Here is a 25,125-nt window from a genome sequence, read left to right as displayed (position 1 = left end):
GTCATAACACTATGTCACAAAACATTTTCTTTTTTTTTTTTTTAATCACATGGATCCAGAGCCAAAACCCTTTAAAATCAGAGAATCTTCTCTGCATGCCTTCAGGGCATAAAGCTGAAATATAACTGCAGCTATGATGATGAAAGGTCATCTGCTGACATGTATGGCAATTTATCTTGAGTATTTTCTCTTGTACAGAGATGCAGACTGGCTATTTTTGGCTGGTTTTGTCTTCTAAGGAGTCCAGCTGCACGCAGAGACGCAGGCATGTGCACACACGGTCTCTTACAACAATAGTTTTAACTTGGAGTGTCTTGGAGAATCTGTGTGATACCAAAATGCCAGGGACAAATGTACAAAGGGTAACAGCAGCACAGAATTTACCTATTTGTAGCTGCCCCCTTCCTTCCAATAATGGAAGAAACCCAAGACAACTTCTAGAGTGTCAGCAGTGTAACATCTACACCACAGGGAATTAGTGTTTCAACTCTACATTATTACCTCCCTCCTTCCCTCCCCAGGCTGTGTCTTACCTGTCCACAACAGTCTGATTTGTGTTTGATACAACAGCAGTCCCTGAGGTGGCTTTGGATCGTTCTGTGAATCGAGAATCAAATGCTTTCATAGGCTCAATCTTGGATGGAGTTGTCAACACAGAGGAAGATGATGCAGAAGGAGCAGCTGAGGCAGAGGTAGCATTTACACTGTCAAGAAAAGAGACAGCAAAATAAGGACTGAAAAATTTAGTACTGGTAAGCTGCATTGCTCATACAACTAGCATTCACGATGGTAGCTAGAAAACCTTTCTCTCAGATATATAATCAATTATACTATTCTTTTTCCACTCTTTCATGCATCAGTGTTTTACAAGCTTTGATTGCTCTCAAAAGCTGTCTATGGTACACCTCAGAGCTTCATGTAGCCACATATCTGGATTAAAAGATCCTAATTCATTTACTGTGTATTTTAAATTCAGGAAGGAAATTATACTTTCAGCTGGTACACATTGGAAAAGGATCACTTTTTAAAATTATCACAGGGGTTCCTGCTTTTACCCCTTGTTCAGGTTACAATATTATATTTCACTGTTTATCACTCAAACAATTTAGGATGAAACAATTCATGCCAGGTTTAGATTTTGTTGCTGAAAAATCCAACCTGATTATTAGGCCTTTCCAAGCATAACTCTAGGGCAAAGGAATGTGTTTTCCCCACACTAAAGCATTCCAGGGATCTATTATTTCAATAGCTGTTTACTTTAGAGATTTTTCAATTCATTCAGAGAATTAATTCAGAGAATGAATGGCTCTAAAATAACTGATGCTTATACTAAAAAGCTGCTAGAATCACAATTTACAAAGAAAAGGATACTTAATAGTTTCATCTGTCATTCATTTCTCATAGTCTACCCACTCATTTTTTAATCTGTGGCCAATTTCAACCAAATTTGATGAAGAAGTAGAGGTTTCAATGACACTATGCTGCTACAAATGCTATAAAAACACACTGACAAGTCAGTTCAGTGCTACGACTGAGGGAAAAACAAGTAAAATTCAGTTGTTCTGTAATTAATTTGAAAGACACACTGGCCCATCAGCACATGTGCATTGACAAGCCAATATCACTGTGCTCTGATGGGGTTGTTATACAGGAAAGAATGACCACCATGTCTGAAGAGAGGACACAGGTGAGAATTTGATGTAAAGTAGGTTTAATTACTTAAACTACTGAAACACCTTCTATTGTTTACTAACAGCAACCCACTAACCCAAACCCAAGTTTTGTTAAAGCATTAACAATCAGCTGTGTGCTTCATTGCACTGAAGTTCACTGCCAGAACTATGCACGTGGATTTATTCATTCCCGATTTATCAATATTTAAAGTAACCAAACACTAATAAAATCTCCATGCTTTCAGGAAGGTTAGATTTTTGGGGTTTTTCAGCAAGGAAACCACTGTAATAATTTCTTCATTATAAAACTATAAAAAAGAATTAAAAACTAAATAGACTCATGTGAGAGAAAAACAAAACAGCAAATACTGACCCATCTTTATTGGCTGCATCATCTGTTGGTTTCATACTGGCTGCTGTTGGCTCTACAGAAGGCTTTGAAGTATTAAGGGAATTTGCTGCATTAGAATCTAGTGACATGAGCTGCTGGTTACTTTGAGAAGACATCATTGAGCCAGACAGAGTTCCAGATATTGGGATGCTATTGAAAAATGCTGTAGAAAAATCCCTAAACAAAAGGACAAACAACAAATACATTTCTCAAAAGCACTTTAAAGAGAATTCAAAAAGAGTAATTTTAGTTAAAATATTTATTCCGTTCTTCCTTTTTCCACATGTGGATACTCATATACACCTAAATAAATCCCAAGTAGTTTTCAGAGTAATTTCTCATGTCTAAAGGATATTAAAGCTGGTACTAATGTAGATATGAATCAACAATACATTATAGCATTGATCATCTATAACAGAAATAATGAGAATTAGCCTGATCTATTAAAAGTGAGATCTTATGGCCACAGAACACTGGTTGAAACTGCATTTCATAAGAATTGAAATTTCATAAGAATGCATTTCATAAGAATTGAAACACACTTATTTCCAGTAAGTGATTAACAAGGTCCTAAGATGGAATGGCAAGCTTGGAACAGGAAAAAAAACCAAAAAAAAAAGATAAGAAGGAAAAGAAGGATTTTATAGATTACTTCCAAACATACCCAGTGTCCAGTTGAGCTATGCAGAGAGGTGTGATCCTTCTCCGACCATCTGCTGTTCTCGTTTCAACTTGTTTTTTTAAGAGATTCTGTTGGGAAATACATTTTATCTTAATTTCTGATAAATGGGAAATGCTATTTTAATTTTTTTCCAAACTGACAAAACCAGATATATTAGAAGAGGTGCCTCAATTAAAAATCTGTTAGCAAAGACTTTCCCATAAACACAATTTTCCGATTTTCAATCTATCCATCTGTAGAAAAGGCATTTGTAGAAAATGTAATCTGCTCTCCACTTCAGAATCAAGTCTAAAACATTATGCATATCAAATCTTGAATTAAAAGTTGTGTTCTATGTTTAGGACAGAATTAAATAATGCTTTCAACCTCTGTAAATGAGAAACTGAAACACAGTTCAACAGCTTCTCTGTCCTTAGTTACTCTTGATTTCCTTTCTGTACACCAAGAATTTTGTACCCATCACAGAAATATCCACAAGCCTGCTTCCACGTAGCCTTACTTCTCCTTAAAAGCATTTAAGTTTTCAACAACTCCCAGTAAATGACCCACTAAGTTGATCAGCTGGGCCATACACAGGCTGAAAGGCCATTCACCACAAATAAGGGCACAGAAACTGGTCCTTTCCTAAGAGTTTGGTATTTAGTGACTCAGTATTTGACAGTGCCCAAGAGCACCTACCTTTCTGATGTCCTCCAGGCTCTCCCCATTAACCATGCTTGCCACTTTGGGAGCTGTGGCATTCCCAGAGCCTTCCCGAATTGAGGCATTCTTCTGATCCCCCTGCTGCTGCTGTCTCTGCTGGTACTTGAGCATCTCTGGATTCTCAATAATGGTGGTGGACAACTGAGCTTCAGTCATGATAGCCAGGCTTTTGCCATAGGTGGACTGGTGAATGTTGCTCTGGGGGCATAAAAGATGTGAGTGACCATGACATCACTGATTATAACACAAGGGAATCACACAAATCTAATGGAATCCTTAAAATGCCCCCTATAGCATTTATACACCAGATTTCTTTGTGTTTTCAACTAACACTAAATTAATATGTAAAATAAATGAAATTCAAAGCTCTAGTTGCTAATAGCAATGAGAGGAAAACCAGCCAAGAGCAATCATTTTAAAAAGACTTGCATATATGCAAGTGAAAGAGTAATTTTGTAGTGCTTTGAAGCACTCACTTCTTGTTTCCTTGGCCAAATAATTATTTCAGATGTATAATGATGTGTAAGCAACTGGATGTTTTCCAAATGCTTTCTTTCCAGAACAGAAACTAATACCACACATGCAATTCTTGACTACTCTTTTTTAATGATTTGTAAAGCAGACAAGAGCAACACATTTTCTATAATATGGAAATCAGTTACTACATACTTCTATAAACAGGCCAGTATTTTAATTGAATCAATACATCCCTGAAATATGATCAAAGGTTCTCTGAGTGCTTACTGTACCTTTTCCTCCTCGCTCAGTGGATCCCCAAGTTCATCCTGGGAAAAGTCCAAAAATGCCACTGATCCATCCATGGAACATACCAGGATACCAAGTCCATTAAGGGTCCTGAGGGAAATAAAGGACCAACTTTGTTTTTAATCTCTTTCATTCATGCAAAGATGATGGACTGTTCAATAAAATCTGATGGATTGTTCAATAAAAATCTCAGCTTAAGATTTATTACCACAGCAATAACTCATGGAACCAAAGAAATGGGACAGTGAGGAGACAGAATGACAGGCAGCAGAGTCCCTGTGCCAATGCTCCTTTGCAGAGCACACAAGGATGGTGGCACTGGGACAAGACACCTGCCCATGGCATGAGCAGCACCATGAAAACTTTCCTGAAGGGGTAAATCTGAGTAGTGTTCACAATGAACAGTGAGGGAAAATTATAAATGCATTTCTTTCAATAGATGAGCAAAATTGTTGTGCTAGTGGAAGTGGGTGAGGAAATGGGCCCTCAGCTGACAAGCAGGCCAAAAATCTCGGTACTAGGCAAGAATACAGGTTTGACTTTTTTACTCTTCAATTATTTGGGTTTTTAAGCAAACTGCACGTGTTTATTCATGGGGATACATAGCAACCCTCTTCTGGAGGTCAGGTTTTCTTAGCAAAAAGAGAGAGGAGAAATTATCTATCTTAATAAAATTATAATCTTGCATATGTAACCTATTATTGCACATTTGAAAAAATACTTGAATTTTGACTTCTACCCCAGACACTTTTAAGTACAGAGCTCACAGAGACAGTGACACAGTGGCTTACAGATTAATTGTTACACAGAAGGGAAGAGGAAAGGAAAGCTGGCACAACTCTGAAGTCCTAACCAAGTTATCAAAAATCCATTACAAGTACCACAGCTATGGGCATTTGGAAACCCCTATTTTTGTGGCAGCTGGTGCCCTGATAACATCACATCCAGAGAAATCAGCCTCAGCACCATGAAACAAGGTATACCAACAGTACTCCAAGTTAGAAAACAGTAAAATCATGTTGAAAGTTTTCTGTTTGCTTAGCAGAGAAAATTGCTGAGCTCCTATTGACCTCTGGATCCAAGCAATTGTTCCATGAAAACATAATCACTTGCAGATATTACGTTGATGGATCCAAGTCTAAAATTCTAAGACAGAAATTATAGAGATATAACAGTATAATAGTACCAGGTTTCTCAGAATTTACTCAGTCTGTTTTCAGAATGGAGCACATTTCTGAGAACACTCCATATTATTGATGCTTTATCCATCCGTTTCAATTTGTAAACGGGATATAAAATAACAAGCTGCCTGATGATCCTTTGTCTCTCAAATACCCCACAAAACCATTTCCTCAGAAACTGCAAAATGTTAACCAGCTATTACTCCCAATGACTTCATGCCATGAAAAATGTGCAAATTGCAGATGGAGAAATAAAAAACACTACAGGAAAACTAAACTATCCAAAGCTATTGCACTATAACAATAGCAGCACTTCTCATATTCCACTTTCTGGCTTTCTAGCCTTAATCTGTTAATGATAGAAAAATGTTTGGTTTTGAAAGCTTTTTATTGTGGTTCACTGAGCTTCATGGCAAAATCCACATGGCACATAGAAACCTGGAAGTTACACAGTTGTAAGCTTTAAAATTCACAGTATAAACCCACCAAGAGATTGTTGTAACTGTTAAGGGAAAGTTTCAGAAGCAAGGAAGTCATAGAATTAAGACAACCTATGTCAGAGAATCACAAGTAGAAACTCATTCCACAGCTATTTTACTGTGTCTTGTTCTAAATACATTACTGTTTGTTCAATTAATAGTCTCAAGTGACCATGTGCTAGTTGCTGTTATTACTACCAAAGATGCTGCAGCAGAAACAAAACCTTCAGCAACCAATTACTTGTGTTCCAACAACCACAATCTGTACTGTTTTAAGGCATTTCCAGCTAATAAGTACACCTAAAGTTGATAACAATGCTTTGGTTTCCACAACAAAGAGCAGAACTTACAACTTACCAGGAGATGTCCATGATTGACTTGTCAAACAGCTCATGTATGACAACTAAAGGTCGCTTCAGACACGTGAGCTTAAGAAAACAAGACAACATTCAGAAATGTAGAAATTTTACACTACCATAGGTAGTACCACATGAACACTCTCCCAGAGCCTCCCAATATGCACCAAACAAGGTCTGGCCAGGTAACGGCTGCATGCCTGGTGGTACATCTGAAGCAACAAGTCACCTGTTCCACTGCTGGGACAGAAAACCTCTGGAGAAGAACAGCTGACATTCAATTCTCCTTTCTGAAACACAGACTGAATTTCTTAATCAACTCTGCCTTTACACCAGAGTCATAAAACACTCTCTGCCACTCCAAAAGCAATTCCACAGATGCAAAAGACAGCTTCTATTCTAAGCTGTACTGAGATAAGGATGCTGCAAAATGCCAGCACAAGAAGACAGAAAACAGATTAGGTTTCCATGTCCTCACTCAGACTACTTGTCTGAGAAAGTGAAACCTATCAAGAGCAAAGGGAATTTGACTCACAATTACTCTTAAAGAGGATTCCTCTGCACTTAAGAACCAGCTTAGTAATAAGGAACTGAATATGAAAACTCCAATAACTTGCTCTAAATTAGACATTCTAAGCTCTTTAATGTCACACCAATGGACTTAATATCTCTAAGTATATAGCACAGCTGAAATGAAGCAGAGGTTGGTATGGCCAAGGAAGTTTTATGCTCACAGGTTCACAGATGCAATGACACTGTCATCTTCAGTAGTTATTTATGCTTCCATAGGTCTGTGCTCTATATATGTTTATTAAGGTCCTCAGGGCAAAGACAACCTATAACTGCATCTCTGTACTACCTTCTGTAACCTCAACAGCCACTCCAAATGAAATCTTCATAATATAAATAGAAAGTAAAATATACTGAGTGATACTTTGATATGGATATGCACTGGTAGCCATTACCAGAAACAGATTTAGCTATGCATCCAGAGATTGATGGATAAATATCACACTGGAAGCTATAAATAGTAGATTGCAGTTAGCAATCGGCGTGTTTGGCACAAGTTCTCATCACAAAGCTTTACAAATCAGTTAAATTGATTCCCTGTATTTTCCAGTTGCATTTAAAAATGTGAAAATATCTACTCTTCTCTTAGCCAGAATATAAATTTTAGTGTAGATTTTAAAGTAAAACCCAAACTAGATATCAAAAACTTGAAAGAATACTTAAAAAGCTCGTTCACTTTCACATCCCTTTCCTTTACAAAAACAGAAGACAAGTAAAAGGAAGAAAATATGGTTGCTTTTATTAACTGAGGTAAAATATTTTATCCACTAACAGATGCTCCCCCTTGAGATGTGCCCCCAGGGCACACTCTGCCACTGGCTTCTAACTGCTTTTGCCTTTAGAGAAATGAGCTAACACCAATCCACTTCCTTAGCACCCAGCTAAACCTCTAACAACAGAGACAAAAAAACCCTTAAACATGAAGCTAAATATAAGACCTAATGCTGAACATGTGACCTTTGTGCTAAACCCCCAAGTTATCCAATGAGCACGTTAATTCAAAGGCAGCAAAGAAGCCACTTACCCAGACAGAAAGAGATCGATCTTTGCTACCGACAGCACAACAGCAGTAGGGACAACTTGACTTGGTGGAGCTCCCATTCTTTTGTTTCTTTTTGAAGATTTTTGGATTGAATTTCTGAACAAATAAGATTCACAAATTTTATCACAGTAATTACATTTCAGCAGAAGATCTGCTTTCTAAGTAAATTTTCCACTTAAGAGTGAAAGAATATTTCATAGAAGTAAAGTCCTGAACTAGACTCTATAAGAGCACTGACAAAAGCTGCAGAGGCTTTCTTAAGGGGTTTTCTGAATGCCTTCACAGGAAAGGAAACAATATTAATTTTACTAGGGATCAGAAACCCACTAGAAACCTAAATCATTTTAATCAAGTCACTGAACAGCCAACAAAGCTGATGTTTGACATTCCTGACATGCTCCTGTATTCCCCTTTGTCTCATTCATCTACATCCAGTTCTCTTATCACAACAGCCACCTGATTGCTTCCAACATGTAAAGGTGACATTTTTAAATCACCACCATGCATTTGCTTTACAAATCTTGACACCCATCTTCACCTCTTGTCCCATTTATACATAAAATTATCAAAAAGCAACAGGATTTAACTTCAGGGATAAATTACTACCACTCACTCACCACTACTGTAACTGCCTTCCGGTGCCCTACAAAATCCATGTTGGTTTTCCATCCATCCCTCTCAATGATCTGAGCAGTGGGTCCAGAATTATTCATGGCATGAGCAGAAACGAGATAGTGACCATCAGGCGACCAGCTAAGGCGCAACACATGAGTTGTCCCTCCACACTGACAAAAAAAAAAACCAAAAAAAACATACCAGAGCTTTAAAAGTGCCTGGCAAACAAAGGGGTTGTAAGACAGACTATTTAAATTTCACATTTAGGGAATATGATTACAAAGTATCCTGAGAATATAAAAGAATGACCTCAGACACAATTCACAGCATTTGGCCATGTTTACACAGGTTATGTAGTGTAACTTTACATAACCCATGTAAACTTTTGATCTCCACAATAACAAATGACAGTAAGAGTCTCTAGTCAATCATATTTTTATGAGAACATACTTATTTTTTGTCCCTCTTTTGTAGCTGCTATCTGAGAGCTTTATTTGATTCAGCACTGTTCAATTAATTCATGTTTGTGCAGAACCAGAGTTATTCTTCCAGTTTTCATTCATTCTAAGGGAATTCACTTTGAACAGTCACACATTCTGAAGTACCTCATCAAAGGGTTTTGTGATGCTGGTTTCCAGCTGCCAGTCCATGGTCCGCCACACCTTTAAACTTCGATCATCAGCCTGAGAGGCAATGTATTTTCCAACAGGATCCCAGGTCAGCCCTTTCACCAAGCCTGAATGCCCCTTCAAAGTGGCAAGAATTTCTGTGCACACAAAAAGTGAGAATAGAAAGTAGTTACCACTATCTCCTTCAGGGCAGAGTGTTGAGAAAATTTACAACATCTTTTTGCAACAGTGTATATTAAGTATAACCTCCTTTAGTGTAGAAACAACATATCAACCAAATTGGAACCTGTACTTAAGAAAAAACTGATATAAAAGAAGAGGTAAGGAGAATTCTGGCTGGAATAAAAGGTCCAAAACTCTTTAGAAGACGGGTGAGAGCAGCAGAGTCCCAGCACTTCAGAGTAGCACTCTGAAGCTGTGGAAAGCAGCACTTGAACTGGAATTTCAGTTAAACATTCACCCTTTCCTCCACACCCAAAGATTATCACAACTAATCCAGTTTTGTGCAGCAAGTGTGAACCAAGTCAAAGTTGTGACTCAACAGACACACAAAGCTGGCAGACCTGGTAACCTACTTTCAGTCACACTCTCACTTATCAGCCTGGGGGAGGAGAGGCTGAGAGGGTGCACAATCAGCTTCAAAGTCTAAAAACTCTGGTATCACTACTGGAAGCCAGCTTAAAATAAATGGCATGTAAACAAACACATGCAATCATGACTTTCATGTAAAATCAGCAGCTGCTGTCTGCAGCAGTGTGGCATCCCCTGCTCATTGCCATCCAAACCTGGAAGAAGGACTGACCTGCCAGACTGCAGATGTGTCACTACAGAGACAGACAACCCAATCCCTCCTAGAGATTTAAAGAGTCAGTGAAATACACCCAAGGAGGGAAGACTTAGTCACAAAGCTTTACATGCTGGCACATCTTTAGAGCTCTCACCTGGAAATTTGACAGCATTCCAGATGACAACAGTGTTATCAACACTACAGGATGCCAGCCAGGCATCATGTGGAGACCATGCTACATCCATCACATCTGTTTGGGAAAAGGAAGTTTCCATTTAAGAGATTGATGGTAATCAGAAAATCAAAAAGAATTTTTATAAAGAATTGTGTTCTCTGTAGCAATATTTTGCTATCATTGAGACATGATTACCACCTCACTATAGTGGAAGGTAAGAAAGCAACACTTATTGGGAGTAAATCTCCCCAACTTCCAATGTTCAACAGGGGTCAAGGAAAAAAAAAAAAAAGGGAAAGAATGCAATGTTTAGTGATTGTAGGAAGTACTAATGCCTGCAAAAAGAACTTTGTCTTGTTTTGAATGAAAAAGTAACAGAATCTATTACAAGGCACCTACTTTGCTCCAATACATGCGGAGTAATCAAAGTGATTTCCATCTAGATTTTAATCACAGCTCATGTCAGCAGATGCAAAATGCATTTAAAATTATTTTTTATTCAACTTTCACATTGCTCTTTAGATATTTTTCTTCTAAAAAACATTTATATTCTTTGGTTTGCAAAAACATGGTCTTTTGCCAATTAGATTATTCACTGCTAGTATGAACATTTAAAGACACAGTTTCGCTTCCTTTATTCAGATTCACTTTTAAGCAAGAATATAGCAAAATGTAAGTTTCTTAGTTGTTAATTTTTCTCCCACATACCATACTTGCCAGAATTTACTTGTATGAAAATTGCATTTCATTAAAATGATGTATTTTTAATTTTCATTGATGCTCTTAAAATTAATTACTGACTTGCCACCAAATATATATATTTCAAACAAGAAAATGTGATGCTGAAAAGCAATTTTTTTCCAAATACATGCAAATTATGTTCATTCAACACCTTGAAACTTACCCCCTGAATGGCTTCTGAGAATCGACACACACCTCCACTGCTCAACATTAGTAAGTTTGCTACTAGAACCAAACACAGTGCTAGGTCCAATGTACCTAATTAAAACAGAAACAGTTATAAGAAGAACCACCACAAGCTCTTCACTTTTTTAAAAGAAAATCAGCTGCACAGTACACTTGTATTTTATAGTCCGTTATTCCTAAGATACAGAAGGGAAAAAAAAAGCATTTTTGTAGAGAGAGTAATTCCAATTATTAAAAAATTATCCTCAATAAAATGTAGAATTTCTATAGATAGCATAAAATGGTAACATTTAAGGTGACTCTTCAAATCTCACCAGGAAGTTTTCTTCAAGGACAGAAGAAAATGTCTCAGCTCCTCCAGAGGAGAGAGACTGCCCAGGCAGACACCCTCCAGCCCAAGGGACAGCAGGCCACATCTCCAACACCACTGTGGTGTCCCAGCTTTCAGCTCCTTCCACAGCAGGTGGAGCACTGAGCTTACCAAAGGGCAGCACAGGGAGGAAGCACTAAGATGTCACAGAGTAACCTCCTTGAAATGAAATACAGAGCTGAAGGAAGAAACATGCTTACGCAGCTCGCTTCCACACCATAATCAGCTTGTCATCTCCCCCCGAAGCCAGGTAAACGCCATTGTTTGACCATCGCACACAGTTCACACACGCTGAAATGGAGAAAAGAAAGTTTGCAAGGTGAAATATATGAATAAGTGGTTCTGGACTGCAGATAGGATTTATATTACAAATAAGCAAAACTTGTCAGGAGACAATTAGGATTTAAGCGGGCTTTTCCCACTCAAAGCAGTTACCCTGTCTGCTTTAGATAAATGAATTGGTACTTATCTTTCAGTAGCAGTTGAGGAATTTCTTACTTAAAAACCTCTATTCCTTATCTAAAAAAGCTTCACCAAAAGAGGCTTGAAGGAAGAAAGTTGAATATTCTTCTAATGAAGGAAACTTATTCTGGTAAATGAAGTGGGATTAAGAGGAAGGTTTTAAGAAGGTATGAAGTGGGATTAAGAAGGAAAGGTATATTTTGAAGAAAAGAAAGGACAACTTGTCAGGTGACCCTACTAATTCCAAATGCAATTATTTATAATGTAATAAATGTAATAATTTATAACTATAACCAATATACTTCATATTATGTATCTTTCACTTACTTCTGTCCTTTCCTTCAGAGCTCTACAGTTTCTCAGAATGTGCATTGTCAAATACTTTATGGCCATAGCTGATAAAAGCTTATAGGGAGGAGATTTCCAAAGGTATCTATAGTCCTCTGCACATTTCCTCACATTTTAACAGCATTTTCTGCTGAATATCTTGAAAAGTATACAGCCAAAGTATAAGACCACTCTGCTGTGTTTTATTGATTCTTCACCACTGGACAGGCATTATTTTTGTAATTACAGACATGCAAGCCTTAAGCTTTGGCAAATTACCAATAGTCAGCAACGAAAAAACCCAACCAACCAACTTTGTTACCTAAGTGATTGTCCATCTGACAAAGCATCTTGGGGATATTTTCATTCTTTTCATCTTCCTCTTTCAGGACAGGAGCCATATTCCAGATCACAACTTTGCCAGAATCCTGACCTGTAAGAGACCAAAAAGCTCCCTCTTCTAAATACATCCAAAAAAGCTTTTCAAATCAATCTCAGTTCCAGAACAGATGTGAAAATGTAGGCATTACTGCAGTGGGGACTTTGGAACATCTGAATACAGACGTTGCTTTGATATAATTAGACCAATTCAGAAGTGCTTTATTTTTCTTGAAGCTATTAAAGATAAATTTATACAGCCGTGTACAAAAGTCATACTGTACATAACTTATACCAACTATAAGGACAACTATTTGTAATAAAATTGTATTTTAAAAGAGAAAAGATACATATTCAAATACTAAATTACAATTATTGTAGCCAACATAAAATTATTCACTATTGTGAACCAAATAATATTTTTCCATATATTTCTTAAGCTTTTCTATTTTTATGATTGGATTTTTCTGTTCCAATAGCTCTACTATTTAGCAACTGAAAAAGCTCAACTGCACATCCAGTTCCTCTTCAAATTAAAAGGAAATTTGGCCCATATGGCCACGACTCAATCACTGATAGCAGCTACTATCTCAATGACATCCAAGGGGATGAGGACATCAGACCATGTAACCCTGCCTTCTGCAGGAGCAGTAGCACTTCCCAACACATTTTCATAGCTTACATAATTATCTGTTTCTTAGAGATAAAAGTGATGTCTTTTTAAAAGGGTCAAACCAACTCAATTGCTCTGAAGGCACAAGATTATTATTATTATTATTACCCAAAATTCTGCCTTCTACCAGTACACAGACTTACCTTGTCCTCCTGTTGCAAACTTGGTCCCATCTGGGTGAATGTCCACTGAAAATATTGGCTTTCCTGGAATTAGAGAACAAACAGCAACATACTGAATTGTTTTACATTCAAGGGAATGCAGTAACACCAGAATCACCATAACTCTTCTGCTGGCAAGAGACTTTCTTCTTCTAAAGGCTCGAGTTGTAAGAATTACAGCTGACTACAAGAGCTGAGAGCAGCTTGCTGACAGAAATGGCAGCCTATTAAAAACCTGTATGGAAGTTATCATGCCACAAAAACCAGCAATAACCAGGGACACTTAATCCAGCAGGATATGCCAAATACCTCAAAGCAAAGTAATACCACAGAGCAAGTGCCAACAAGGCAAAACTGTATTTGAGTATGGAATTTCTTCCAGGTTTCTACAGTTCATTAGCTGATGACCTGAAGCAAGTCTTCTTTTGGTTTCTATTTTTTTAAAATCCTTCCCAATCTCTGGCTGCATCTGTTGGTCACACAATTACCTGTCTCAAATTTCAATTCTCTTAACGAAACTCTTCTACCCAAAGACTAGTTTTGATTTTATGGCTTCCATATAGAAAGAGGAGAACTAACCGTACTCTTAAATCCTTCAATTCTCCATATGCTACATCTTTCAGAAGAAAGCCAATAATTTTACTAGAATGTAAACTCTGTAACAACATAGCTGGGAAACAGCTTTGGAAACCAGAAAGCTCTTACTTCCAACCTGTTCTGCTCCACCCACTGGCTCATATTCACTCTCTCTATGTTCACAGTTGTTTTAACCTTTGCAGAGGAAAAGGAAGAGGGGAGCAGCAAGCTTCCTGCCTTTCAGTGATGCTCAGAGCTACCACCAAGGATTATCTGGAAGAACGCGCATGCGATTTCCACATCCAAAGAACTCCTGGCAGCGCTTCCAAGCTGTTCAAACTGGAATGCCTCTGCAAGCAAGATCACATATATGCCACTACAAAATAAGGCAATATATCAAACAGCCAAAAGTACCAGTACCCACACACCTCTATTACTTGATAAATTTCTCACGAGTGTCAATCTTGTGCTACATCTTCATGAGATGTTAAGACATAAACGATAAAACCTGGAGATCTTATCCAACAGCAAGTTTTATGTCCAACTGTAGCAACTGAAACCTTGATGCTAAACTCCTAATAAAATCTTCATCCAAATACCCACTTATTTCTTACTTTTCGAGGGATACACATTTGGCTTCATTTTGACTTTTGTATCCTTTATGTTGACTTGTTTTAAGGATTGTTTTATTTGGATTTCTATTGCAACTCTGACATGTGACTTCCCTTAAAATTTTTACAGGCAGCCAAGCAGACCTTAAGCACAGAAAGATGGCACTCAACTTACATTCCTTCCAAGTCCTTCAGACCACATAGCACACATGAGCTGAGACACACATGAGCTGTGGTTTTTCTTCAGCTTGTTGTGCCTGATTCTCGCTTTTATTCTATTAATTCAAATGCAACATTCAGGGCTAAGCTGAATATTTAGAGAAGCACAAACAAGAAACAAACATTTATTTTACCCTTTCCAAAACATGGAAATTCCCTTATATTAAACCAGTGCATCATTTGAAACAGTTGAGCCCAGTGAAACTTACTGAAAAGACCATTCTGGAGACATTAGATGTGAAAGAGGTGACATTTTCAATTTGCATCAAGTCTTGGCAATGGGCAAGAAGAGCTCATATACTCTGGTATTTGCCACTAGATGTGTAGAGGAGAGTAGGAAGGCAGCTATCAAAGACCTTTGAATTCTAAGAAAACTTTCCCAGCAAATCAGAAAGAACAGCAACCTAGCCACCTCCACCATTACTCTTCAGGCAAAGCAGATATGCTACACATTCCAAAAAATTGTCATTACACTCATTGCTTTGCAAAAATTACTGACATTATATAATATTCCTTTCCTTTACTACATGCCTAAAACTACCACAGCCTCTCCAATTTCTGCCTTAAGAGCACAACTCTACAGGAGCAGTAACATCAGCTCTCTCCCTTCTCCTGGGCAAAGATTTTTCACAGATCCACTGATGGGGTTGAAGAAACCCAGCAAATTACTTTGCTTAGAGAGCCAGAGGTAACTTAGCTACAAATTCTCCATAAAAGCTTAAAATTAGCCACACCAGGGAAAATGTCCACCAAGCCCAGTACTCTGTGTTCAGAAACCAGCACTAGGTAACTCCCTAAGGATCTGTACAATGGTAAGCACACAACGCTTCTTCCTAAGATAATCTTCCAACTCCAAAGAAATTACAGTTCTGACTTCTTGACTCAGGGACCCTCAATGGACTTTGTTCTATAAATTCAATCAGCCATTTCTCAGATCTGTAATTCAACAACCCCTACACAAAGAGATCCACTGCTCAGCCATGGCCTCTGTGAGGAACCTCCTACTCCATGGATCTGTACCAGCTCTTTGTTACTTTAACACAACCAATTCTTCTACAGAAGGGCAGTGAACAGAAATCACTCAACACTGATCCCTTTTCTGCCACTCACAACTGTGTTCATGATGTTCCCAGCCCAATGACCCCACTGCTTGCCCAAAGAGTCCTACTCTACTCATCTGTTCCTTGTACAAAGGGTGTCACACTTCTGATCATTCAGGTCACTCCAAGCCAATTTCAGTTCTCCTCTATTTTATGACATGAATGGGAACTGGCATTGACGACCACGTATTGAAACACAAACTATCCATATATTTACATAGCAGGATAATATTTTATTTTTAGGTTTTTCCTAGCATAAATTTGGGGTTCAGTCAAATAAGCACTGAGTAGATTTTCATAAATGGTTATAATCCATATAATGGTTAAAATACAGACCTCAGTGAAAGTTGTCAGGTCACAGGGCATTATTTTATATGTGACGTTTAAAGAGGGTATGGACTTTGCACCCAGGAAAGGCAGCAGTAATAAATGAAGCCCTGGACAACAAAGTTTCCTACATGGCTCAACTGTGATCCAGGAAGGGATGTAACTAATGATACACAATGATCTGCCCAGTACCCAATGTCCAATTACTAATTAAAAAAAAAAAAAAAAAAAAAAAAAAGCAAAGAAAGATGAAGCAGTCACATCGCCAGGGTGCCCTTTCCTCCAGGGTACCACTATCAAGAGAATGCCATCTACAGTGTTGAATAACTGTAGCAGGTTAAAGCTATAAGACTTGTTCCCTACTACTTGTGGTTTACAAATTGAGCACAGATACTGGGTTTTTCTTCACATTCCTTCAATTTCTCAAAATAATGAAGAAGAAGGCATTATTTGATAGCAATCACCTTCGTCCCCAGGTCCATGTCTTTATCAGATTATGTTGTTAGTTCCTGTTTAAACAAGCCAAAAGACACAAGGTCTCTGCTTCAAAGTGACTGAAGCTTTCTCATGCTTCTAATTGGAGATGTGCTGAGTTTCCCAACAGTAATGATGCACCAAAACAAAATGTGATATTTAAGCAGCAACACTAAAATCTAACACAGTGTGCTTTAAGACATTCTGACCTCTTGCAGTAATTTCTAAAAAAAGATAAGCTTAAATTATTGAAGCTCCCAGAATCACATTGCAGGAGAAGGCAAACCAGGTTCATTAAAAACAGAACACCTTATGATATACCAGATGTCCTGTGGGCTTATTTGTTTAAAGAACCCAAATATACATTATGTACTTAAAGAAATACTGATAATGAAACAAGCTTGGAACAAAAAGATCGATGTAAGATAACTGAAACCCAAGAAGAAGGTCCCATCTTAAAAAGAATACATCATGAAGCATAAAAGCAATTTTAAATATTGCATCCTTTTTGTTTGTTGTTTAACTTTATACAATAATCAATTAAATATAAGAACAGTTTTAGGTGAATTTCTACCTCAAAATGAATGGATTTCTACTCAATTTGCTTCCAGCCCATCTCATATATAACATTCAACATGACTCACAAATCAATTCAAATATTTACATTCCACCATTACAGCTTGGAGAGATAAACTCCATGCCTATATTTAAACAAAAGCAGGCTCCAGTTTCCACAAGCTGTTATACATGAGCAGCACCTTGGGGCTTGCAAGGTTTTCTTGGAACAGCAAGGGACTTCCTTTCCCACAGGGATCAGTGTTTGCCTGCCTGAGTTGTCTTTAAGCACCTGGGCTCTCAAAACCCTGAGTGCTGAGTATGTACAGACAGCTGCTGGATGCCTGATGCATGTGTACAGAGGTACTGAATGCAACACTGGGAAAGAGAAGCCAATCCCACCACTTGTATCTTACAGTCATCTGTTCTCACCCCTTCCACTAGACTGCACTTTTGAATATTCTTCCTTGCTCTAAGTCGAAGACGCATGGAAGAGAAGAACACAACAATAATGAGACTTTCATGCAAAATCTAATAAACCCACATTAAGTGCATGAAAAGCTTATAGAAAATGCATCTAAGCAAGAAATAATTCCAATAAGCACTCAGAAAAAGTGACATTAAGAACTCCAAGGCAAAAACCTGCAGAGCCAAAATGTGCTGAAGTGCTTTTACCGTAAGCGCGCAGCATCTCGGCTGTGCAGCACACAATTCCCAGGTGTGCTACAACACTCACTTCTAGTGTCTATTATCTCCTGGAGAATGTATGCCTGGAAGCATCATTCTAGTCCATTCAGTAAAACAAAACTCCCAAAACTGAGTGGAAGAGGAAAAGGCTGAAATGACCAGCTGGAACTGGTGTGTGCAAGAGCCAGCCCTGCTATCAGGGCTCACAAACGAGAACAGTGAGGCAGCCCCATGTGCCCGTGCAGAAATCAAAGGAATAAGAATTATCACAGAGTCTCCAGCACATAGAGTGTAAATTCCCTTCACCCTGTTTCTGGAGGGGTTTCAGAGCCAAGAGAAAGAACCATGAGGAGTGATGGAGACTCCTGACACACAGCGATGCCTGGAGGATCCGGAACCCGGGCATGTTAGAAGAGGCTGACTAAACTCACCGGTTTTTATCCTGCACTCCCTGCCCCAAGGACAGCAATGTGTGACTGTCTCACAGCCCTGCACACCTCTGCAGCCCTGAGAGCATCTCACAAATGGAGCTGGTGGCCAATGTCTGTTTTCTTATGATGAAGTGCCTTGGCCAAACTCATCCCAAAAGGTGAGTGGCAGAAATGGGAGTGAAATCCAGGACCATCAAGGCCCTGTGTAGTGCACTATCCATCACCACAGGGCTCTGTAAACAAAGCCCTGCTTGGCTGAAGCCTGTGTTCTGCAATGGTTGGATGTTTTCTAAACTGCTACAGATTTCAAATACATACCCATATCAAAAGGTGCACCCATTAAAAAAATAAGGAAAGAAGTTACAGATGCAATCTCTGTGATCTCCAAGGACTTAGGTAGAAAGGTTTTATTCAGCTGCTCCCACTGAAGAAACGCAGAGGCACAGGACAGTCTAACCACAGGCAGCCAGAGATGAAGATGTAAATGCTACATTTGTTTAGAGTAACCAAGCAGAAATGTAAAAAACATCTTGAATAAAGCACTTCCACTTTTTTTTCAGTTCACTACAACCTTTGGTACAAGGTCGAGTCCATCTGCTGCCTATAGAGTCCCTGGAGAGCAGGCCAAGTAAAGATGCAACACGAATGGCAACTCAAGGCTTAAATTGTTATCAGCATTTGCAGCATCAACACAAAGAACACAACACATGCAGAAAGGCAGCTGTAAAGTTCTTCCTGGGGTTTTAAACTCAAAGCATGCTTTTCCAGCTTGAATAACCTGGTCTTAGTTTTACTCTAGATACCAATGAGCTACATGAGCCCAGGTAATGACATTTATACATTGACAGAGTATAAAATTTGCAGTTGAAATAAAACTGTACCCATGAATCTGAGGGCAAAACTTGCATAAAGAGAAGTGAGCTCTTTGTGTCAGGTCTCTTCTCACTGCTTCACCAGGAACAGCACAGGTATTAATCTGGAAATTCATCCTAAGCAGTGTAAATATGACATAAACTCTGGTGCTGTCCTGTATTTGCCAGACAAGGAAAGTACAGAGCCTTCTGTCAATACCGACACCTCACTCTAAGCTGTTTTAGCTCACACGTCTCTTCAACATCACCAGAGGACTGGCAGACAGGACACTATATAAATTCAGGGAGTTGTTTTAAAAGAACTGCTGGAAGAAACTTTTCCCTCCGTGGAGAACGCTAGCACAGCTCAGTGCACTTGAGGACTTTCAATAGTGTACTTGTGTCAGCAATGTGAGAGCCGGGTGGCCAGTGCCGGGCACTGGATACCGCCTCATCCTGGACACTCATCCCGAGGGGACCTCGACCTCTGCGCGAAACTCCTTTTCCCTTCTGCACGGGCCGCACTCCATTCAAGCCATCCCGCCGCACTTCCCCCGGCACGGAGCGGCCCCGGGCCGTGCCCGGCCGGCGGAATCAGCTCACCGCTGCCTCGGAGCCCGCAGCCCTCCCTGCAGAGCCCGGGCGCGGCCGTGTCCGGCCGTGCCCAGCGAACGCGCCGGGCGGGCGGGCTCCCAGGGCCGGCCGCGGCGGGGTCCCCTCCGGCCCCCTCCCGCGGGACGAGCTGTCCCCACGCCGCCCTCGGGAACCCGCCCGGCTCCAGAGACCGGGCTCCGCTCCCGCTCCCGTCCGCCGGGACGGCGCGGGCGCGGACTTGTTGCTGCCGCTGCCCCCGCCCGCACCCCGCCGTTCCCGGGGCGGCGGGGCTCCGGGAGCGCCCGGCAGCGGCCCGAGGCTCCGCCCGCCCCGCGCCCCCCGCCCCGCGTGTGCCGCACGCCCGTTCCCCCGCCGCACCTGCCCGGCCGGCCCGCGGCACCTGCTGCCCGGCCGGCCCGCGGCACCTGCTGCCCGGCCGGCCCTCACCATTGTGGTTGACCCAGGTCGGCTTCAGCAGCTTCATTGTTCCCCGCCCGGGGCCCCCGCCGGCCTCCGCCCTCGGGACCCCAGGGCGGCTCCGCCCGGGCTGCCTCCGCGGCCGCGGCGCTCAGCGGCGGCCGGCCACCATGGGCCCGCGCCCGGCGCCGCAGTGCCCGCGCCCCCGGCCGGCCCGAGCCGCCTCAGCGCCGCTCCATGTCCCGGTGCCGCCGCCGCCCCGCCGCATCCCCCGCCCGGCGCCGCCGGCGATCCGGCACCGCCGGAACTCGGCGCCTGGCAACCGCCTAAGCGGCCCGGCGGGAAACAGCGCCCCCGACCCCGCCGTTCCCCCGCCAGGCGCCGCCCGCTCTACAGCGCGGGCGGGCGCCCCCTGCCGGGCGGAGCGGGGCGGTGCCGGCGGGGCGGGAGCTCCGCGTAGGGCGCCCTCCGGAACGTTTGTGCGCCGGAACGCGGGACGCGGGGTCGGAGCGCGGCCGGCGCGGGCGCGGCGCAGCGCGGGGCCATGTGGGCGGCGGCGGCGGCGGCGCGGGGGCTCCGCGGGGCCCGGCTCAGGTACGGCTGGGCCACCCTGCCCCGGGACCGCGGGGAGGGAGCCCGGGAAGCGCCCCTTAGCCGCAGTGCCTGCCCAGCCCGCTCCCGCCCGTTCCTGGGGCGGAGAAGTCGGTGCCTTGGCAGCGGGGCCGGTTCGTCCTCCCGTGACAGCCGCCGAGATACGACAGTCGGCATCGCTCTCCTGATCTGAACGGCGGTGGGCTGACCTCTCCCATACCAGCTCCTCAAAGGGGTCATTGTCAGAGCTTAAAAATAAAACTGCTATAAGCTATCCAAAAACGCGGTACCCTGGTGGGCTCACACCCACCAGTCCGTATTTGGGATCAGTTACCTAGCTCAAGGGTTTGAGGTCATCTCTAGGCAAACGCTGTATCCTGCCATGAATGAAGTGGCCGAAGATGGTTCAAAACTCATAGCTGTAAAATGTGAATAACAAAGAGCTCCTGTGCAGAATCAATGACATCAGAGTCAGTTCCTCCTCATGCCTTATGTTATTTTTCCTCCTGCAGCTCCTGGCTGCCCCAGAGGGTCCCGCTCCAAGGGAGTCACTGGCAGAGCTCATTGCTGGAGTTGAGGACATCCCTCCCTGTGAGGTGAGTGCAGCTTTCTTGGAGTTACACAGAAGTGTTCTCATCCATTGGGGGAGCACAAATTTTCCCAAGTCCAAATTTAACCTTTAACTGTACTTGTTTAAGTCTCTATATGCCAGAGCAGTTGGGAACTGTTGGCCTCTTGTGGAGAGTTCAGAGGTGATACAATTACCACTTCGTGCTTGTGGGGAGCACAACCACAGAACTGGAAATGTGGGGATTGATGCAGTGCTCCAGAATTCCCTGCTGGGCAACACCAGTGAAAGGCTGGCTGAACCAGAAATGCTGTGCTGTGAAGGCAGAGGCAGCCCACATGTGGCCAAATTTCTGTGCCACATTTCAGTGTCTGTGTTTTGTTTTGATGCAGCTTGATTTAAAATACCCAGCTAACTCTAAGGTACTGCTGGAGAGGGACTGTTTCACACCATAAGTGTTGTTTGTTCAGTCTGCCAGGCAGGAATGAGGGTCAGTTTGTGGAGTGTGCAATCCTATCTTGGATCTGCATGGAGAAGTAACATCTACAGCCTGAACTTGGCTCCAAATGCAGAAATTTTAGAAGCATGTATAAAACCACTTGAAGTCTTCTTTAATGTGAAATAACAGGAATATTGCTTCAAGGCCAGGTTGGATGGGGCTTGGAGCAACCTGGTCTGGTGAAAGGTTTCCCTGCCCATGGCAGGGGATTACAACCATGTCAGGCTTAAGGTCCTTGCCAGCACAAGCCACTTGTATGATAGACCTGCTAGGCTGCACTCTGAGCCAGTCAAAACAATTCTAATTCAATTTTTGGTGGAACTTCCTCAGGTCATTCTGATGTTCAGCACAAAATTGCTTTTCCCAGGCAGTTCCAGTTCTGTCTGCAGAAAATCTCAGCAGACCTGTCACTGGCTCCTGGAAATTATATTACTTGAATAAAGCTAATGGCTGGAACTCGTGTCAGGGTTACAAATTAAGCAATGGAAAAGAAAATGAAAGTTGTTGGTGTTGAGTTAAAGGACAAAATATCTTCTTTCATTTGCTATTTTCCTTGTAGAGCACAACCAAAGAAGAAAAAGAAGGTGGATGTGAAGAAAGAGCAAGCACAGAAGGAGCGTATGAAGAAAAAGCTTAAAAAGTTGGAAAGAGCTGCCCCAGAACTGATTCCAATTGAGGATTTTATAACACCACTGAAGTACTCAGAGAGCAACAGGTCAGTAGGTCTGTCTTTCACCATGCACCTGCACTCACAGCAAACTTCTTTATCTGCACAACTGCAACATAGTGCCAGCCTTGGTAAAAAAACGTACCCACTTCCATCAGGACAAAAATGTGGAAAGGAAATATTATTTGTTCTTGCTAAAAATAATGAAAAACAGTGCATTTCCTGTTAGAGTGACTGGAGGACCTCACAGACTGACTAAATTACTAGTGAATTCAGTGTATTCTCTGGGTTTGGTGGGATTTTTGGTTTTGGCATTTTGTTTTTCTTAGTTTGGCCTTTGGAGTCAGGCTGTTTCTCCATTACAGCGTTATCCTTCTCTTCATCAGGGTGCGAAGTCTTCCCGCTCTTTCTCCTGAAGAGTCTGAAAGAAGAGTTTTACTTTTGAAGAAGTGGAGTTTGTTTAAGCAGAAACAAGATGAGGCAGAAAAGAAAGCAATTCAAGCCCTTGTAGCATCTCAGCAGGAGGCACTGAAGGAGCTGCAGCTGGAATCTGAGGAGCTGTACCAGGCAGCAATCCGGAGGGACGAGGGGCTCTTCCCCTTCCAGAGGGACGGACCCAGTTACACCCCTCCCCTTCCTGGCTATGATCCCCCTGAAGGAAAGTGCACTGACATCACCAAGGTGTACACACAGTGACAGGGGAGCTCCTGCTTCAGCTGCCAGGACGTGCTCAGCGGCTGAAGGAAGAAAGATTGGAGTAATAAATAATTTCTCCTGCAGGTTACAACACTGCAGGATGTGACTGTAAAAAAAAAATAAATGAAGTATCTCTGTGTTTTAATGACTATCCAGGTAATAACACACCTAGCAAAGCTACACGACCTTACATAGTGGCAAAGCCAATTTTTTTTATTTTCTTATATTGCCATGTAACTGTTGTATCTAAATTTCCATGAGTTTGCCCTAATACAAACCAGATCTCTCTCTACATTCGTTTATTTTTTAGTAGTTTTGAATACTGTCACAACACACACCACCACTCGAGAGCAGTTCCACAGAGGGGCAGTTTCAGGGTGTGCAGCCCAGAGGTGAGAAGCTCTTCAACTACCACAACCCTGATTCTGGGAAGTGTCTTTTAAATGCCAGTGTTTGGGATTGTCCTGAGCCTGTGATGAACAGTCCCAGCTTGGGTTTTTTTCCCCCATCTGGCAGGCCTGGGGTGAGTACATTGTTCCAGAAGTGCTCAGTGCCAGCTGGTAGGGCAAGAGGCCCTCAGAGCTAGAGCATGCATGCATTAATTTGAAAGGTGCTTGCTGATATGAAATCCTGAAGTGCAAGTCAGCAGTAAAAGACCACAATCAAATTAAGCACCTCAAATCTCCCTTTAAAAATATTCAGTGTTTAAATAAAATTTCAGATTTTTTGAGTGAGTGCTAAAGTATTGTAGGGCAGAGCTATAGTTGAATAACTTCAAGATGATGTGGAAGGAAAAAAAAAAAAAGGCAGAATAATTCTGAATTGTGTATTATGTTACTGACCAAACACAGAATACAAACTTGTTAATTTGATTTGTCGTGGTCAAGTGGTAGGTACCAGTCAGGTGGTGGGCTCTTCCTGAGCTTCCACACTGGAGAATATTTCTGTTTTTCCATAACTCGAGCTCTTTCACTTTTGCACAAAGCTTCCTGAAACACAGGAAAAATAATATTATCGTAATAGTGCTAGATCTTCCAGTTATACAGAGCTGATTTCCTGCTCTGAATATTTGAGATAAAAGAAGAAATAAAAATTTATCATGCTTAAGCAGAAGTGCTAAATGTTATCTAAGTAAGCCAGAATACAAACTTTTAACTAAGTCATATTTATATTTTGCCTCTGGCTCCTAAGTTACAAAGGAAACTCGCACTGCTGTGGAACCCTCCGGAGCCGGTGCTGCAGGGCTGGTGTCAGTGTCCGCTGGAGCCAGGGGCATTTCTACACACCCCACGAACGCCTTTTCCCTGTAACGTGGCGGACTTTCCTTTTAGGAAGGAAATGTCAGATTATCAGAAACCAAGATTTTACAGCTGAAACACTCCCTGGATCCTTCACTGGACTTTAAGACAACCTGACCCACCTCCGGCGCCTGTTTTTCCCAAACCCTCCCCAAGCCCCGCGGCTGCGGGGTGTCAGTCCCAGAGCCCCGGCAGGCCAGGAGCAGGAGCAGGAGCAGGAGCAGGAGCGGGGCCGGTACCTGCGCGGCGGCGGCGCGGTCCCTCTCCCAGGCGCGGCAGGCCTCGTAGTCCTCCCGCCAGCGGCCGCAGTCCGGCAGCTCCCCGTGCGCGTAGTAGTGGTGGAAGGCGTGGCGCAGCCCACGGCAATGCTTCCACTCCCCCCAGTAGTCCTCGCATGAGCGCGGCGGCTGCGGACGGACATGGCCGGGCTGCACTGAGTCCCGCCCGGTCCCGATCCCGATCCCGGCCCCGGCCCCGGCGCCCCCCGGCCCCGCGCCCGCTCACCCGCCAGGAGTCGCCCGTGCCCGCCATGCTGCCCGCCGCCAATGGCCACCGCGCTTACGGCGGGGCCGCGGCCGCGGCCAATGGCGAGGGGCGGCACAAAGCGGCCCCGGGCCCG

General features: G+C 42.3%; 3 protein-coding genes across 8 annotated transcripts in view; 1 reads left to right on the top strand and 2 right to left on the bottom strand.

The window, feature by feature from the left end:
* The window catches only part of LOC128816297 (protein HIRA), a 31,645-nt gene extending 11,289 nt beyond the window's left edge, over positions 1-20,356 (bottom strand). For 2 of the 5 annotated variants that reach the window (XM_053993800.1, XM_053993801.1), the window contains exons 1-15: positions 20,149-20,356; positions 13,328-13,390; positions 12,456-12,566; positions 11,545-11,635; positions 10,952-11,046; positions 10,027-10,122; positions 9,062-9,222; positions 8,459-8,626; positions 7,824-7,937; positions 6,231-6,301; positions 4,198-4,303; positions 3,425-3,646; positions 2,729-2,814; positions 2,047-2,241; positions 534-704 (exon numbers count right to left, since the gene is read on the bottom strand). In XM_053993800.1, coding sequence (XP_053849775.1) covers positions 534-704; positions 2,047-2,241; positions 2,729-2,814; positions 3,425-3,646; positions 4,198-4,303; positions 6,231-6,301; positions 7,824-7,937; positions 8,459-8,626; positions 9,062-9,222; positions 10,027-10,122; positions 10,952-11,046; positions 11,545-11,635; positions 12,456-12,566; positions 13,328-13,390; positions 20,149-20,254 — 1,856 coding nt within the window. In that variant the 5' untranslated portion in view covers positions 20,255-20,356. The other 3 variants (XM_053993802.1, XM_053993803.1, XM_053993804.1) reach the window with 3 other exon arrangements.
* A 361-nt stretch (positions 20,357-20,717) lies between these two features.
* MRPL40 (mitochondrial ribosomal protein L40) lies at positions 20,718-23,502 on the top strand. The gene is made up of 4 exons (XM_053993805.1): positions 20,718-20,781; positions 21,291-21,374; positions 22,405-22,560; positions 22,899-23,502. The coding sequence occupies exons 1-4, from the start codon at positions 20,732-20,734 to the stop codon at positions 23,206-23,208; spliced, it is 600 nt and encodes a 199-aa protein (XP_053849780.1). The 5' UTR covers positions 20,718-20,731; the 3' UTR covers positions 23,209-23,502.
* Positions 23,503-24,020: 518 nt separating this feature from the next.
* Positions 24,021-25,104, bottom strand: C18H22orf39 (chromosome 18 C22orf39 homolog). 2 transcript variants are annotated; one of them, XM_053993807.1, is made up of 3 exons: positions 25,011-25,104; positions 24,746-24,913; positions 24,021-24,197 (listed from the first exon to the last, which is right to left on the bottom strand). In XM_053993807.1, exons 1-3 carry the CDS (start codon positions 25,035-25,037, stop codon positions 24,072-24,074), a joined length of 321 nt encoding a protein of 106 aa, XP_053849782.1. In that variant the 5' UTR covers positions 25,038-25,104; the 3' UTR covers positions 24,021-24,071. The 2 variants fall into 2 exon arrangements, with proteins under 2 accessions (XP_053849782.1, XP_053849781.1); XM_053993806.1 differs by having other exon boundaries at positions 24,746-24,934; positions 25,011-25,079.
* Positions 25,105-25,125: the final 21 nt, after the last annotated feature.

This window comes from Vidua macroura, chromosome 18, assembly GCF_024509145.1.
Source record: "Vidua macroura isolate BioBank_ID:100142 chromosome 18, ASM2450914v1, whole genome shotgun sequence".
Classification (NCBI taxonomy): Eukaryota; Metazoa; Chordata; class Aves; order Passeriformes; family Viduidae; genus Vidua; species Vidua macroura.
Note: the sequence above shows the minus strand (reverse complement) of the source record. Positions and strands in the feature narration are given on the sequence as shown.